Raw genomic sequence first — 14,271 nt, 5'->3', positions numbered from 1 at the left:
GCCTTTAGTGGAATCTCCCTCCATATAGGATTCAAAAAAGATTGAGGATATATTACATCATAACCCCAAAGACTTTTTATATAATAGTTCAATTATGATTAGCATTAAACCTTAACTAATCAAGAATTGTCTTCTACCAATTAAATTCATATTCAATTATGAATCTCCAATAGTTAAATAGTTCACAAACTACTAAAAAAAATTCAATATAATAAAATAATAATCTATATAGGCTATGTTTCAATTTATAAGCTCTATTATACGTGCCTTACTTTTAGTTTTAAAAAGTGATAACAATGTATATTATAATTATTATATTCAATTAAAGTATAATCAATTTGCTAGTGTTATTCCATTATAAACTTTCCTCGGTAATGGGAATTCGAAATACATAAGCAATTGACTATGCCTTTTTTCTTTTCTTTTTTCAAAAGGCAAAAACCACCAGATGGAGACACGTCGTTGCTCCCATCAGTTCGTTCGGGGTGTAGAACGACGTGTCGTCTTGTACATTGTTAACCGAACCCACAAGAAAAACAAGAATTAAAAGGGAAAAAGAAAAAAAAAAAAAAAAGAAAAGAAAAATCTAAAACATAGTAGAAGCACAACTTAAAAGTTGAAGCAAGAAGAGAAGTAGAGAAGCGAGACGGCCCCACCAATTACACCGGGCGGTGAGGAAAACTCGGTCACCGTCTGTGGATCACAAGGACACGTGTCTAGAGTTGATCATCACGGTCCACTTTCGCAGTGGCTTGCGGCTTGTCGAGTTGGGACTTGTGTAGGCCCATTTCCATGTTGGACCCATCGATAGTGGGCTTCTCATCTGGGCCGGGCTGGGAATCACGGTAGATGAAGTAGAGAATCAGCTGCAACGCACCCAAGCCACACCCGAACCCATTTGGCACCTGCAAGCCAATCCAATTCAATTCGCCACTTGAAATTGAAACCCACCAATTAAATGTACCTCAATTATTGCATTAATAAACAACGCACCCTTTTCCCACCAACCTCATCAGATTTCTCGCATGCATAGTCATTGGGTCATATCATAACAGCTCAAATATAGTAAACTTATTAGTTTGGTACATTTAAGTTCTTGTACTTCAAAAAGAATACTTCATTTTAATCTTTATAACTCCATTTTTTTTTTTTGTTTGTTTTGAGATTCGTATACCTAGAATACAAATAAAATATAGAATAAGGGAGTTTTTGGAAGTTATTGATGTGTGAGAGCAAAATGGAAGAGGGATAGTTGTAGGCATGAAAAGGAAAGCAGAAAAGGCAAGAGAAGGAAGGTGGAAGAAAGAGGAAATTAAAGAAAGGAAAAGAAACACTTACAGCAACAAAAGGGTCGCGGCCAAGAAGGCCATATATGAACCAAGATGTGCCACACAAGAACACAAATAGCGACAGGAAAAATGGCATATACTCAACGCTCTTTGTCTTTATCACTGTTCTCTGTACCACCACCACACGTAGTTATTTCAACTTGTTATGAAATCGACAAATGAATATACGTAGAAAACATAAACAGTTGAGAATTGCCACAGTTTCTATGAGATTTTATTGTTTTCTTTTAATTTGTTAGGTTCTAGGAGTAATTGAAGCCAAAAATTGATGCTAAAACAAACAGTCAACAAGGAATAGTAATAATAATCAAAGATTTGGTGACAATGAAAAGATTCTGAACGAACACTTTTCCAAGTCAAAAATGTTGCCAAAATTGGTAAAAGCGTAAGGGAGAAAATTACTTTACAATAGGGTGGGTTTTTAAAAGGACACGTCCGAAACTGAAATTTTAAAGGGGAAAAAAAAACTCAAAATACTTTCCCCATAATGTAAGAAAATTTCAACCACTCCCACCCGTCGGTTTTGGACCATTTTTCTTTTCAAGAAAAGGAAACAAACAACACACTCTCTTCACAGAAAGAAGAAAAAAGTTTAATTTACAAATGGGTACTAATTCTTAATTAAGCCATGGTATGTCTAATAAGATTCAAAGTTTTAAATTTTGATGTCTAATGAGTTTATAAAAGTTTAATCCCTAGCGACACCAAATTTTTTTCAACTCACTTACTTGTTCAACCACAGCTATCGTAACAGTTTTATATTAGAAAAAGAAACATTTTTGAATTGTTGGATGAGTTACAAAAAGTTTCATGTTTAAGTTCATAAAGTTATATATTATTTTCAAAGTTCATTCTTTTATGTGCTTGTTTAAGGATAGTTTTGTAATGAAAAGGTTTAATTTTTTTGTCCAAATTGTAAAAGTGAAACTAATTTTTTATTTTTTTATTTTTAGTTTTCATAACCTGGCATAAATTTTAAAAACACCCCTAAAAAATAAATAGCAAAAGAAACTAGTTTTCAGAGAATAGATTTTGAAAACACCCATTAAAAAATAGCAAAAGTAGCTATAGATGAATGTATAAATGATCAAATTATAAGCTTAATTTATTTTTTAAAATAAAAACAATTTTATGTTGCGAAAAAGAGACTTAAAACTCGATTACAAACTATATTACTTAGATTTCACATCACTTTTATTTATATATATATATATATATAAAAAAGAAAGGAACGATAACTTTTTAATCCCTACGCTTTTAGCTCTAGTTTTATTTGGTCCTTAAAATTTTGAACTTGATTTCAATTTTATCCCTAAATTTCAAAATGTTACAATTTTATCTTGAGATTTGAATTTTATTTCAATTTTGTCCTAGTTTCATATTTTACTTTTGTTTAACCTCATTTCTCATTAAATGTTCACTTCAATCATGGACGTCAAATTCTATTAATTACTTAAAAATAATTATGAAGTGAAATTTTAAACTTAATTTTAAAAGTGATAAAAATAATGAATCTTAATTAATTATAATTCTTTTAATGATTTTTAAAATATTATATATTTAGAAATTTTGAGTGTGATTTCAATTTTGTCCCTAAAATTTCAAAATATTAAACTTTACTCTTGAGATTTGAGTTTTGTTTTTAATTTTGAACTAAGTTTCAGATTTTATATTTCTATCTCAATTTTTCATTAATACCATCTTTTCATCATAACTTCTATTAATTAATAATTTAATTTATATTAATTAATTAAATAATTATGAAGTGAAATTTTATTTAATTTTTAAATAGATGAAATAGAGAACCTTAAAATTAAAATTCTTTTATTGATCTTTAAATTTATTAAAATAAATTAACTCTAAATATGGAGGAAGAGTATTTAGTAAAAAATAAATTTTTAAAAAAAAAAAAAAAAAAAAAAAAAAAAAAAAAAAAAAAAAAAAAAAAAAAAAAAAAAAAGAATCTCCAAAAATATAGGTATTTTTCAATTACAATTAAAATAAAAATATTTTTAAAGAAAAAAAGAGAAAAAAAAAAAATCATAACACTGTCACAGAAAACCAGCACTGATTACAACTTCACTTCACGAGAAGTGAAAAAAAAGGAGGGAGACAAAAAAGTACCTTAAAAAAAGTTGAAACTAACAATTCATTCATTAATTACTTTCTGTAAATAAAAACGAAGTAAAAATAAAAAATAAAAAACAAAAATACCTTTCACAGCAATAAATCGAAACCCACTTTTTCGAAAATTATTAAGGGGAAAAAAAAAAGACTTACCATTATGGAGAGTGGGGAGCCGTACATGATGATAGAAAAAACGGAGGCAGCCAAACCACAGAAGAGCTTTCTGTTTTTGCCCTGCAACGCAAAAACCGACACCAACGCCACCGCCGCGAAAGCTCCCATCGCAAATGTAAACAATCCTCCGATTTTCCCTTTTTCTTTCTTCGGCGCGTATATTATGAAGATCATCACGTATATTATCTCTATCGCCGCCCCTGTTCCGTTTATCGTCGACACCAGAATGTTATGTGGAGACACAAATGGTAATCCATACCTTTTAACACAAAATCAACATCAGATTTCATTTCATCGCACTAACCACTAATTCATTTGAAACTTGAAACCCAATCGATCATACATACCAAGCGGATAGAAGACAATTCAACATCGTCATAACGTATGGAATGCCAGAGAATTGCTCCGTCGATTTGCTTCTTATGATTCTCTTGAAAGTAATCCTGAAAAATCAGTTAGGTTAAGAAACGGGAGATTTGAAGAAGAAATCGCTGCCAAGAACATGCAAGAAGGAGATCGATTAGAAAACAGAGTTTTAAAGGCTTTGGTGTTCATACATTGGGGATAAGAACAGAAACAGAGCAGTCGCATTTCCTGCAAGAACAGAGAAACAAAGAAAGGGAAATTCATACATGATTTCACTGAAAGAAAGAGAAAAAAAAAGTCATAGAACTTACCAAGAACTCCGAACAAGAAGTGCGGAATATCCATTTCAAAACAAAATTGAAAAGAAAAATGAAGAGTGTATTTCAGTTGCCGGTGCAGAGTGAAACGCCGGAATCAGAACGGCACCGGTACAGAGGAAGAAGAACAGGAAGAGGAAGAGAGGAGGAGTTTATATAGAAAGAGAAATGGATTTGATAAGTGGAGTTAGTCGGTAGGGGTAACCGCATGGTTTTACATTACAAATTAAAAAAAAAACAAAGGGTTATTTTATGATTTATGATTCATTATTTGATTTTATTAGGGTGAAAGAAACGTTTAAAATGGATATCAATAAAAATATCGAAACTTTAAATTTTACGAAATTTTTTTTATGAAAATATCGATAACATTTCAATTTCAAATGATGTTTTCAAAAAGAAATTATAGAAATAAAAAATTTTAAAAATAAATTTAAAGTTTAAATACTATTTTGGTCCTTATTTTGGTCTCTCTATACTTTGAAAATGTTTATTTTGGTTTCTATAACTTGGATTTGTTTTAGTTCTATACTTTCAAATTATTTATTTTGGTCTTTATACTTTCAACTTTGGTTCATTTTGATCCGTAAATTTTAAAAAAGTGATCATTTTAATCCTTAAAAATGAAATGAAAATAAAAATCTAGGGACTAAGATAGTCACTTTTCGAAGTACAATAACTAAAATGAATATTTTGATAGTATAAGGATCAAAGTGAACCAAAATTAAAAGTATAGGGACCAAAATGAATACTTTAAAAGTATATGTACCAAAACAAACTATAACCGAAAGTATAGGGACTAAAGTATTATTTAAACATAAAGTTAAATTAGTAAATAATTATTTTATAATTTTTAAATAAGTTAATATATCTATTATTTATATTTATTTATATAAATGATATTTAACGACTTAATTATTATATTTGGTAGATTTTTCTATGATATAATGAAAATATCTATTCACTTTTAATGTCGATATCATAAAAATGTAAAAATGTGATACCATGTTAGTGTAATTGGTTTTTATTCTTATCCACTTGCTTCTTGAGAGAGATCAACTACCAATGTCTCAAAACTCGTTCTTGCAATGAATGCAACTGTGGAACACTTGGAAGATTCTGCATTATTATTAATTAATAATTATATAAAAAATATAATAACCCTGTAAATTTTATTTTAACCGTTAAAAGTTTGAAGTTATTTTTTCAAACAATCATCCCAGTGTTATGAAATAAAGGAGTACAACGGAAATACGGATATGAAAAATATATATAATAATATTTTTATATAATAATAATAAATAAATAAATAAAATCTAAAATTATAAAATAAAATAACTAAAAATATAAAATAATCAAAATCATGAAATTGGATAATATGAAAATTAGTGGAAGTGGAATTTTCACCAATATACGTATGATTTTAAGATGCACCAAATGTCACTATTTATAGGCAAAGTGACAAGTAGAATGTAGACTTACATGGACACTAAATATGAATAACAAGGCATATGAACAATATGAATGGTGACACATGGTCTTTGGGACACTAAGCAATAGACATCTATTTTCTATTATAATATTCATAATACAAAGGCTTTTATCCGTTTTGAATGAATAAATCTAAACACATGGAAATTGTTGATTTATAAGTTTAGTTTGGTCGGTTCCTTATTTGAGTACTTCTTAATGAAGTTAAAATGTACCTGAGATATTTCATCGATGTGGATTATGTCATATACACCTGAAAATTTGATGTCTAAGTTGAGTGTCTAATAGGACCAAAGAGCAATAGAAATTGGCCTATTTATATGACTCTCTGACTATCAAACTTGATGACATAATCAAAGGTGGTCAAGTCACTCCATTCATACAATTATTCCTTTTGTGAGAAGGAATTTGAGTTTTGTACGTCCGACTCATCGATCAAAATCCCGCAACGAGTAAATTTTAGGGTTAAATGAAAAATCATAAACCAAAATTCTAAAGTTGTGGGGGAGGAGTTAAAAGGAAGAAGATGGTGAAAATATGGTGTACGTATATATACATATTATGTATTTTTATTTTTTCAATGTACACATTTGATTTGTGCATTTAAGGAGATACAAAATTTTTGTTCTATTAATTTAACAACCAAATATCACAAAAATTGTATTAAAACAAATTTTAAAAATTTAAATAATTAAAAAGAAACTTTTAAAATTCGAGTATAATTGAAACCAATTCAGGAATATTATCATCCTTTTTACGTGGCCTACCTTTTCTTCTTTCATTCGCCATTTCTCGTGGATTTTAAATCATTTTTCATTATTACAACAAAAATTAGGTCTTTCACTTTTCCCATTCCGTTTCGTAATCATTTTCTTTTCTTTTATTTTTTTTCCCAAAAAGTTTACTGTGTTGATGTAAATTCCACCATTGGCCTCAAACTAAGTAAAACTAAAAAGTGTTTAATCGCTATATTTGACTTTAATTTCCTCTTTTTTTTTTCTATTTAAATAATAACTTTACTATTTATATTGATTGTTCTTACATTTTTTAATTTTAATTGAAAATTTAATATTAAATTTGTTTCAACCAGTTTTCATCGTGCATGTATAAAATTTATATTATAATTTTACAAATACATATCAAATATTAATTTCAAAATACAAAAATTAAAATAAACATTTTAAAATACCGTCACTAAAATAAACAAAAATTTAAATTTTATCGCCCAAAGTTCTATTTAGATATCTTAGACCTCGTTTGGTAATCATTTTCTTTTATTTTTTTCAAAAGTTAAGTCTATTTCCTTTCTATTTCTTACAATGATTTGTATCTTTATTAAGTAAGTACAATAATTGAATTATTAGCCAAATTTTTTAAAAAATAAATAAATATAATTTTAAAAACTACTCTTTTTTAGTTTTTAAATTTTGGCTTGATTTTTTAAATAATTGGTATAAAATAGCTAATAAAGAAATTTGAAAGTGGAAGTAGTGTCTATAGGTGTACTTTTCAAAAACAAAAACAAAAAACCAAATGGTTACAAAATGAAGCCTTACTTTTTTAATAAATACCATATTTTTTAAAAAGTTATAATACTATTTTAGTCTATGTATTTTTAATTTATTCTATTTTAGGTTTAGTATTTATAAATGTTTGAATTTATTCTATATATTTTTTAAAATAAGATCTTAAGTTTAGTATATACATTTATTTTATTTTAAAATTTATAAAGGTGAGAATCAAACCTCTAATTTCAAGATTATCATACGTACTTGATTTCAATTGAGATAGGTTCATTTTGGCGTCTCCATCCTTTATTTCAATGTTTATTTTAACTAAAGATGGTAGTTTGATTTTTTTTTAGACAGTTTTAACCTTTTTTTTAAAAAAAATAGAACATTAAAAAGTTTTTATTTTTTATTATTATTAAAAAAAAAAAAGTTTCGGTATCAAAACTTACCTGAATTGATATTGGTGTGACCATTTGTTTACAAAGAGGGTAATAATTTTACTCGGAAATTTCTAGGTGTGACCATTTTACTTTTGCTTTTTATATTATTTAACTTGTTCTCCAGATTACATATATATATATATATATATACACACACACATATATATTTATTGTAAATTTCAACATTTAACCTCAAATAAAATGAGGACATTTAGGATAAAGAGTTTGTTATTATAGTCATATGTCGTAATAATTAGGTTATAATAATTTGTTTTTAGTGTGTACATTATTTTAATTTGGATTATAGTAGTATTTGTTTGAAATATAAACTATTTTAGTTTTAAAAGGAAATAGTAAACACTGTAGCAAAAAATAAAAAAGTGATGAATGTAAAATAGTAAAAACTATAGTAAATAGTAAATATTGTAGCAAATTGGAATTTTGAAATAATATTGACAGTAGCTAATTGGGGGTTTTGAAATAGTATTTACCGTAGCAAAAAGTGGTTATTATAGTCTTAAGATAATTCTTGCCCCAAACACACTCAACATATTCACTTGGGTTTACTTTTTACTTATTTATGTTTTAGAGAGAAAAAAAAGTTCTTTTGAATAGACTATATATTCTCTCTTAAAAAAAAGAAATAATAAAAAAAATAAAACTTTGTATTCCTTTTTCTTATTTTGATTTACTTCACTTTTACTTTTCAAAGTTTTAGTCAAATATCAAAAACTCTATACTAGGTTGATATTAGTTTTGCCTTTTATTTTTGAAGAGTTAACACTTCTTTAAGTATCATTCAAACTAGATAAAGTATCAATTATCTTTATGGTTGAGATTAGAATGTTAAAGCTTTAGTTTAATTAAAAATTTAAAAAGAAAAAAAGGAAATTTGTGTGAAATTTTATGATTTTTAACCTTACTTTTCACTCAGGGTTGACTTTTAACTTTTTTAATGGATAATTGATTTTTTTTAATGGAATACTTTTCTTTTTTAGATAAAATAAAATACTTCTCTTTTATCTTTCAAATTTTAGTTAAATACAAAACTAAAACTTTGGACTAAATTTGTTGATGCCAAATTTTGATTAAACTAAATGCACTTGATCTCCACGTCACAGCAACAGTAAATTTGTATTTTAGGGAAGAGAGCTCACCTGTAAACAAAGAGAAATCTGGACATCGTTGTGATGTAGGTTACACTCACTCCAATACTTAAGTTAGAAGGTTGGAATACACAAAGAGTATTTTATTTTAGATGGGGAACTTACTTGTCTTGTGTTCTTCCGTTCCTTCTTATTTATAGCTTTTGGTTGTGTCCTGTTTCCTTGCTTCATAATCTAATTAGGGTTTCTTATATGCTGGTTCGGAGTAGGTATGGTTCAGGCCGAGGCTGAGCGATTCAGACCGACCTCCTCGAGCTTGATCTTTGTGTCTTTAGACCTTACTGGGCTACACTTAGTAGACTGAGCCATCTATCATAGGCTCTGCTTCAGGTGAGCCAAGGCCGATCAGGCTCGTTTACTACTTAACCCATTCTTCTGTCATCTTCTCATCCTCTTTCTCTTATTGTGCCATTTTTACTCCTGATTCTAGAATTCATCTATAACATTAGCCTCCACTCCCAAGTTAGAGTTCATAGTCTTCTAGCTAAACCATGAGTTTTAATCCTAAGAACCTATCTTGGGAGTATGAATCTCCCCTTCAATTTCCCCTCCTTCCTATATATGGTAAGTAGATGAGTAGTCTCAACCTGGTTGGGCCTTAATAGGGCCGACATCGAGTCATTGCTATCATGGCCCTAAGTGGGCTACGTGTCATAAGCAAACCTGAAATATTATCTGACTGAACCTATTAAAGCCTAACTAGCTTCCTGGTATCCTTCTTCGCTTGGAGGACAGAGTTATGGTTACTTCACTCATCATTTTCCCAGATGGATCATCACTTTTCAAATGAAATTTCCATGTAGCTTGTTCTTTCAAGTGTTGCTCTACCATCACTCACAATGTAGCTTCCATTTCTTCTATCAACTTCCTTGTTTCTTTCAAGGCTCTCACTTGTTTCATCTGCTCTGATCGGTCTTGGACCCAAGCTGACAATGACTCGGTTGTCTTTCAAGCTCACCTTGCATGCTTAGAGAGAATCTCCTATTCCTTTCCCTATCGAACCATCATCCCATGCCATGTGGAGAAATCCCTCAATCTTTGCATTGTGTTGTCATACTATGATTTTGAACTGAATCTCATAACTTTTCTTGTCTTTATCTTATTTCCATTAGTCACTTCAAGCCTGAACTCCACGCCATCCCCTGCATGCTGCAAGAGCACACATGACCAAAAGCCCCAGCCTCGATATCGAGGTCGAGCATTGTTTGTCTAATTCTTCTTCACGGATCCATCTATTCATGTCATGTGAGGGAATCTATCTACTTTTGCATACATAGTGTTGTCACACTATTCTTCGAAAAGAATCTCATAACTTCTTCTTTTCCTTTTTCTTTTTCCCTTTTTTCTTCCTCTTTTTTCTCTTACTAGATATTTCAAAATCCAAACAATATACTCCACGCTCCATGTTGTAAATGCATGGCGAAAAGAATGCCTTTAAGGCCGAGCACTGTTTATAAGCTTGTGTCGTCTAATCATCCTCCTCTTATTGACACAAGCTTTGTAAGGAGACAATTATCTGAATGGATTTGTATCTTGGCAGAAGCGTGTGATCGTTTTCTTTGATTTCTTGAAACAATTAAAAACAAGTAAACAAGAAAAGGTTAATAATCATATTGTTGCCAATATGTGACCGCAACGAATAACTCCTCTTGTAACTAGTAGTCTCCTTTTTGAATTCTTTTAATTCCTCGAGGTCTTCCTTACTATGACTCTGGAAAAGATCTAATTTGTGGGAACTGCTCCTTGAAAGAATAGAAGTAATCATAGTACTTTTGCATTTTCAGCAAATTTGCCTTCCAGGGCTCTTTCTGAACCACGACCTCAGCCTCGATTTCTGACCCTTCCTTTGATCTGTTACGTTTCTTTTCTAACCAACTGCGAAAATCAGTTTTGGGGTAACTCTTGGCTGGTACCATTTTTTTTTATCTGAAGCTCTACCTGAAGATCAGCCTCAACCTCGATCATTATGATTTTCCTTAGAGTTTACGTGTACCATTCATCGTAACCCATTGTTTCTATTTGCAGCCCCAAGTGTCTAACTTGTTTTTCCCTGTCTGCTTTTCTAGAATCTACTTTCTTGCCCATGGTTTCTGGAATCACCTTCTCCCACCATCAGTTGTTTCATTGGTCTTGCTTTGTATCTTATCGACCTTGAGTGATTGGGATGGGACTCCCTCGTGCCTTCTACCATGGGTGTTTTTCCCTTGGTTGGATCTCAAACAAGCTCATTCTCAAACCTCTCCTTTCTATGATTATCTTGCTGATTAGTGACTTTAAACAACTGAGCCACATCTTGGCCTATTCCATCCACTTTGGCCTCTAAATCATCATATCGATTTTTCGTTTGTAGCTCCTCGGGTCAAGGCTGAGGAGCCTCTATCTTCCAGATATGTCGATGATGGCACTCCTAATCGAAATTTTCTTAATCCAAATTCATGTTTTCAAATCTTTGACTGGTTCTTTTGAAGGAATCCTCTATGATAGGAAAAACAAGCGTAAAACAGAAGCTAACAGAATTATTAAGCACTCTAATTACACTTAATTTGAGTTCATAACATGCTACAAAACAGTTTTACAAAGAAAATGGTTTCATAAGTGTATACCTTTGTATAATCACTTCAATTCCTTGCTGAATTCCATGAATTGGTTCTCCAAAGCTCTAGTAGACTACCAAGAGAGTCTTCTTTACTATCCTCAGCCTTGGATTGAGTGGTTAAAACCCAAGATTGAGATTGTAACGACCCGAGTTCAGGATGGGTACATAAATGAACCGATATCACATCCGAATGAGAGGGATCCTAAGGACATGAAAGTATGGTTAAGAAAGGCTTAAAAGAATTGAAAGTTACTACTTATACTAATAAAGTGCACCTTCCTTTTCAGTGGCTCAATCATAAGAACTCCAAAGTTAAGCGTGGACCCGTGTTGGTTTGTAGGGACAACTTTCACTTCTAAAAAGCATTCAAAGCAAGGGAGGATGACATAATCAAGTTGCAGAGGAATGCTAGGGCCATCAGGGGCTGAATCCGGATTTCGAATCCTGGTCAGAAAAATCCAAGTTTAATTTTATGCATTTGATTAATTTAGGAAAATCCAAGTTTGGGAAAATTTGAGATTGGATTTTCCCACTTTCAAATTTAAAATCAATTTTAATTTTATGCATTTTGATTAATTTAATTTAACTAAAATATGATTTTCAAAAAATACATTTTAATTTTAATTTTGTAATTTTGAATTTCAATAAATTCAAATTTAATTAATAAAAATTCTAATTTTCAAAATTTTCAAAATTTGACTTTAAAATTGGATAATTAATTAAACTCATTTAATTAATTAAATTTAATATCAAATATTAAATATAATATTACACCTCAGCTAATATTTAAATCAATATTTAAATATTTTGAACTTTTCAATTTTGTTTAATTTCGATAAAATTAAACGTTTCAATTGTATCGAATATAATTAATAAAAACCCTAATTGAATTTGAACATTTCAGATTTTAAACCCTAATTTCGAATCTCATCAAATTTATTCATTTTACTAATCTAATTTACGAGCTAGTAGAGAGACCTTATGGACCTACAGATCATGAGCTCTAACGATTTGTAATTAATTGGTTAAACTCTTTAAACTGAATTAATCACCATTCGTTAACTACCAAAAAATACCACTATAGCTCGATAGTTGCACTCTCCTCACTATAGATATATTTTTATCTATTTTAACTATAATCGATAAGTTGATCCTTCACAGGTCGTTTGTATTTACAGCTAGGTCAAAATTACCGTTTTACCCCTGTAAATATATCTTGCTCCTTAAGTTCCCACTAATCATCCATTGAACAATTGATTTATAGTCCAACTTATATTTCATAACCCTTTCAATCATGAGATGGTGGGGTCCTGTTGTTCAAGACTAGGCATCAACATTTAAGAGAATAACCTATCTACTAACCTTGAGTCGGGTAGGAGTGAATTCCTTCTTGCAAAGCTATGTCCCCAGCTATCTATCCAGTCTTATCCCCAAAATGGGAGGCTTATTGAGCAGTGTTGTTGGACTACTCTCACCTATGCAGATAAAAGGATAATCCCGAATAAACAGGAGTTCATATTTAGCTCAAGATTAAGATTGAGTTACCCTAGGTCATTGAATTTGAAATAGTCAGTTTTAACAGTAAACGGTTGTTATGCAAACTCATTGCATAGGATGCCTCCACTCAATGTCTCCACATGAATGATTTTTGGATCACATCATCTGTATCAGTATACAAATGAGCCACATCCAATAGTGTTACCAAGATGAGGTACCCAATCTCATCCATATACTTATAGACCATTTTGGCTATATACTAAAACTTGGTTCTTTTTTATGTTGTCACATAAAGTTAAAGTATTCATATTATAGTCATAGATTTGTTTATTGGATTTTCATAAAAGAATGCAATATCAACAACAATTTATGAATAAAATACTCAATAATATTTTTATTAATAAATAGAATATATTAAAAATATTTATTTTGGACATTCCCAACAATAATAATTTAATATCAAATATTAAATTAATAAAACATCTAATTTAAATATGAAACCTTATTCATGTAATCAATATTTAAATATTTTAAACTCTATAATTTACGTTTAATTTCGAAAAATTCAAACGTTTAATTATATCGAATATAATTATCCAAACCTTAAATTGAATTGGAACATTTCAAATTCAAACCCTAATTTCGAATTTGAACACTTCAAATTCGTTTAATTTTCTAATCCTAGGTTTAATGTCTTATGAGCTAGTAGACGGATCTTATGGACCTACAGATCATGAGCTCTAACGATTTGAGATTAATCGGTTAAAGCTCTTTAATTTGAGTTAATCAATATTTATTAACCACTGAGACATACCACTATAGCTCGATGGTTGCACTCTCCTTACTATAGATATATTTTTGTCCACTTGATTTAATCATAATCAGTAATTGATCCTTCACAAGTCGTTTGTATTTACAGCTAAGCCAAAATTACCGGTTGACCCCTGTACATGCATCTTGCTTCTCAAGCTCCCACTGATCCTCTATTGAACAATTAGTTTATAGTCCAACTAATAACCATGTCCCTCTCGGCCATGAGAGGGTGAGGCCCCTTTGTTCAAGACTAGGAATCAGTACTTAAGGGAACAATCTATCTACTAACCCTAAAATGGGTAGGAGTATATTCCATCTTGTAGGACTATGTTCCCAACTATCTATCTATTACTATCCCCAAAATGAGAGGCTTGTTCAGAAGTGTTGTCGAACTACTCTCACCTATGTAGATCAAAGGATAATC

General features: G+C 30.1%; 1 protein-coding gene across 1 annotated transcript; it reads right to left on the bottom strand.

Annotated features, from left to right (window-relative positions):
- Positions 1 to 330: 330 nt before the first annotated feature.
- Positions 331 to 4,520, bottom strand: LOC120074976 (bidirectional sugar transporter SWEET1). The gene is made up of 6 exons (XM_039028098.1): positions 4,328 to 4,520; positions 4,208 to 4,244; positions 3,998 to 4,093; positions 3,630 to 3,909; positions 1,339 to 1,458; positions 331 to 905 (listed from the first exon to the last, which is right to left on the bottom strand). The coding sequence occupies exons 1-6, from the start codon at positions 4,359 to 4,361 to the stop codon at positions 717 to 719; spliced, it is 756 nt and encodes a 251-aa protein (XP_038884026.1). The 5' UTR covers positions 4,362 to 4,520; the 3' UTR covers positions 331 to 716.
- Positions 4,521 to 14,271: the final 9,751 nt, after the last annotated feature.

This window comes from Benincasa hispida, chromosome 4, assembly GCF_009727055.1.
Source record: "Benincasa hispida cultivar B227 chromosome 4, ASM972705v1, whole genome shotgun sequence".
NCBI classification, from domain to species: Eukaryota; Viridiplantae; Streptophyta; class Magnoliopsida; order Cucurbitales; family Cucurbitaceae; genus Benincasa; species Benincasa hispida.
The sequence above is the reverse complement of the archived record's forward strand: the minus strand, read 5'-3'. Positions and strand labels throughout refer to the sequence as shown.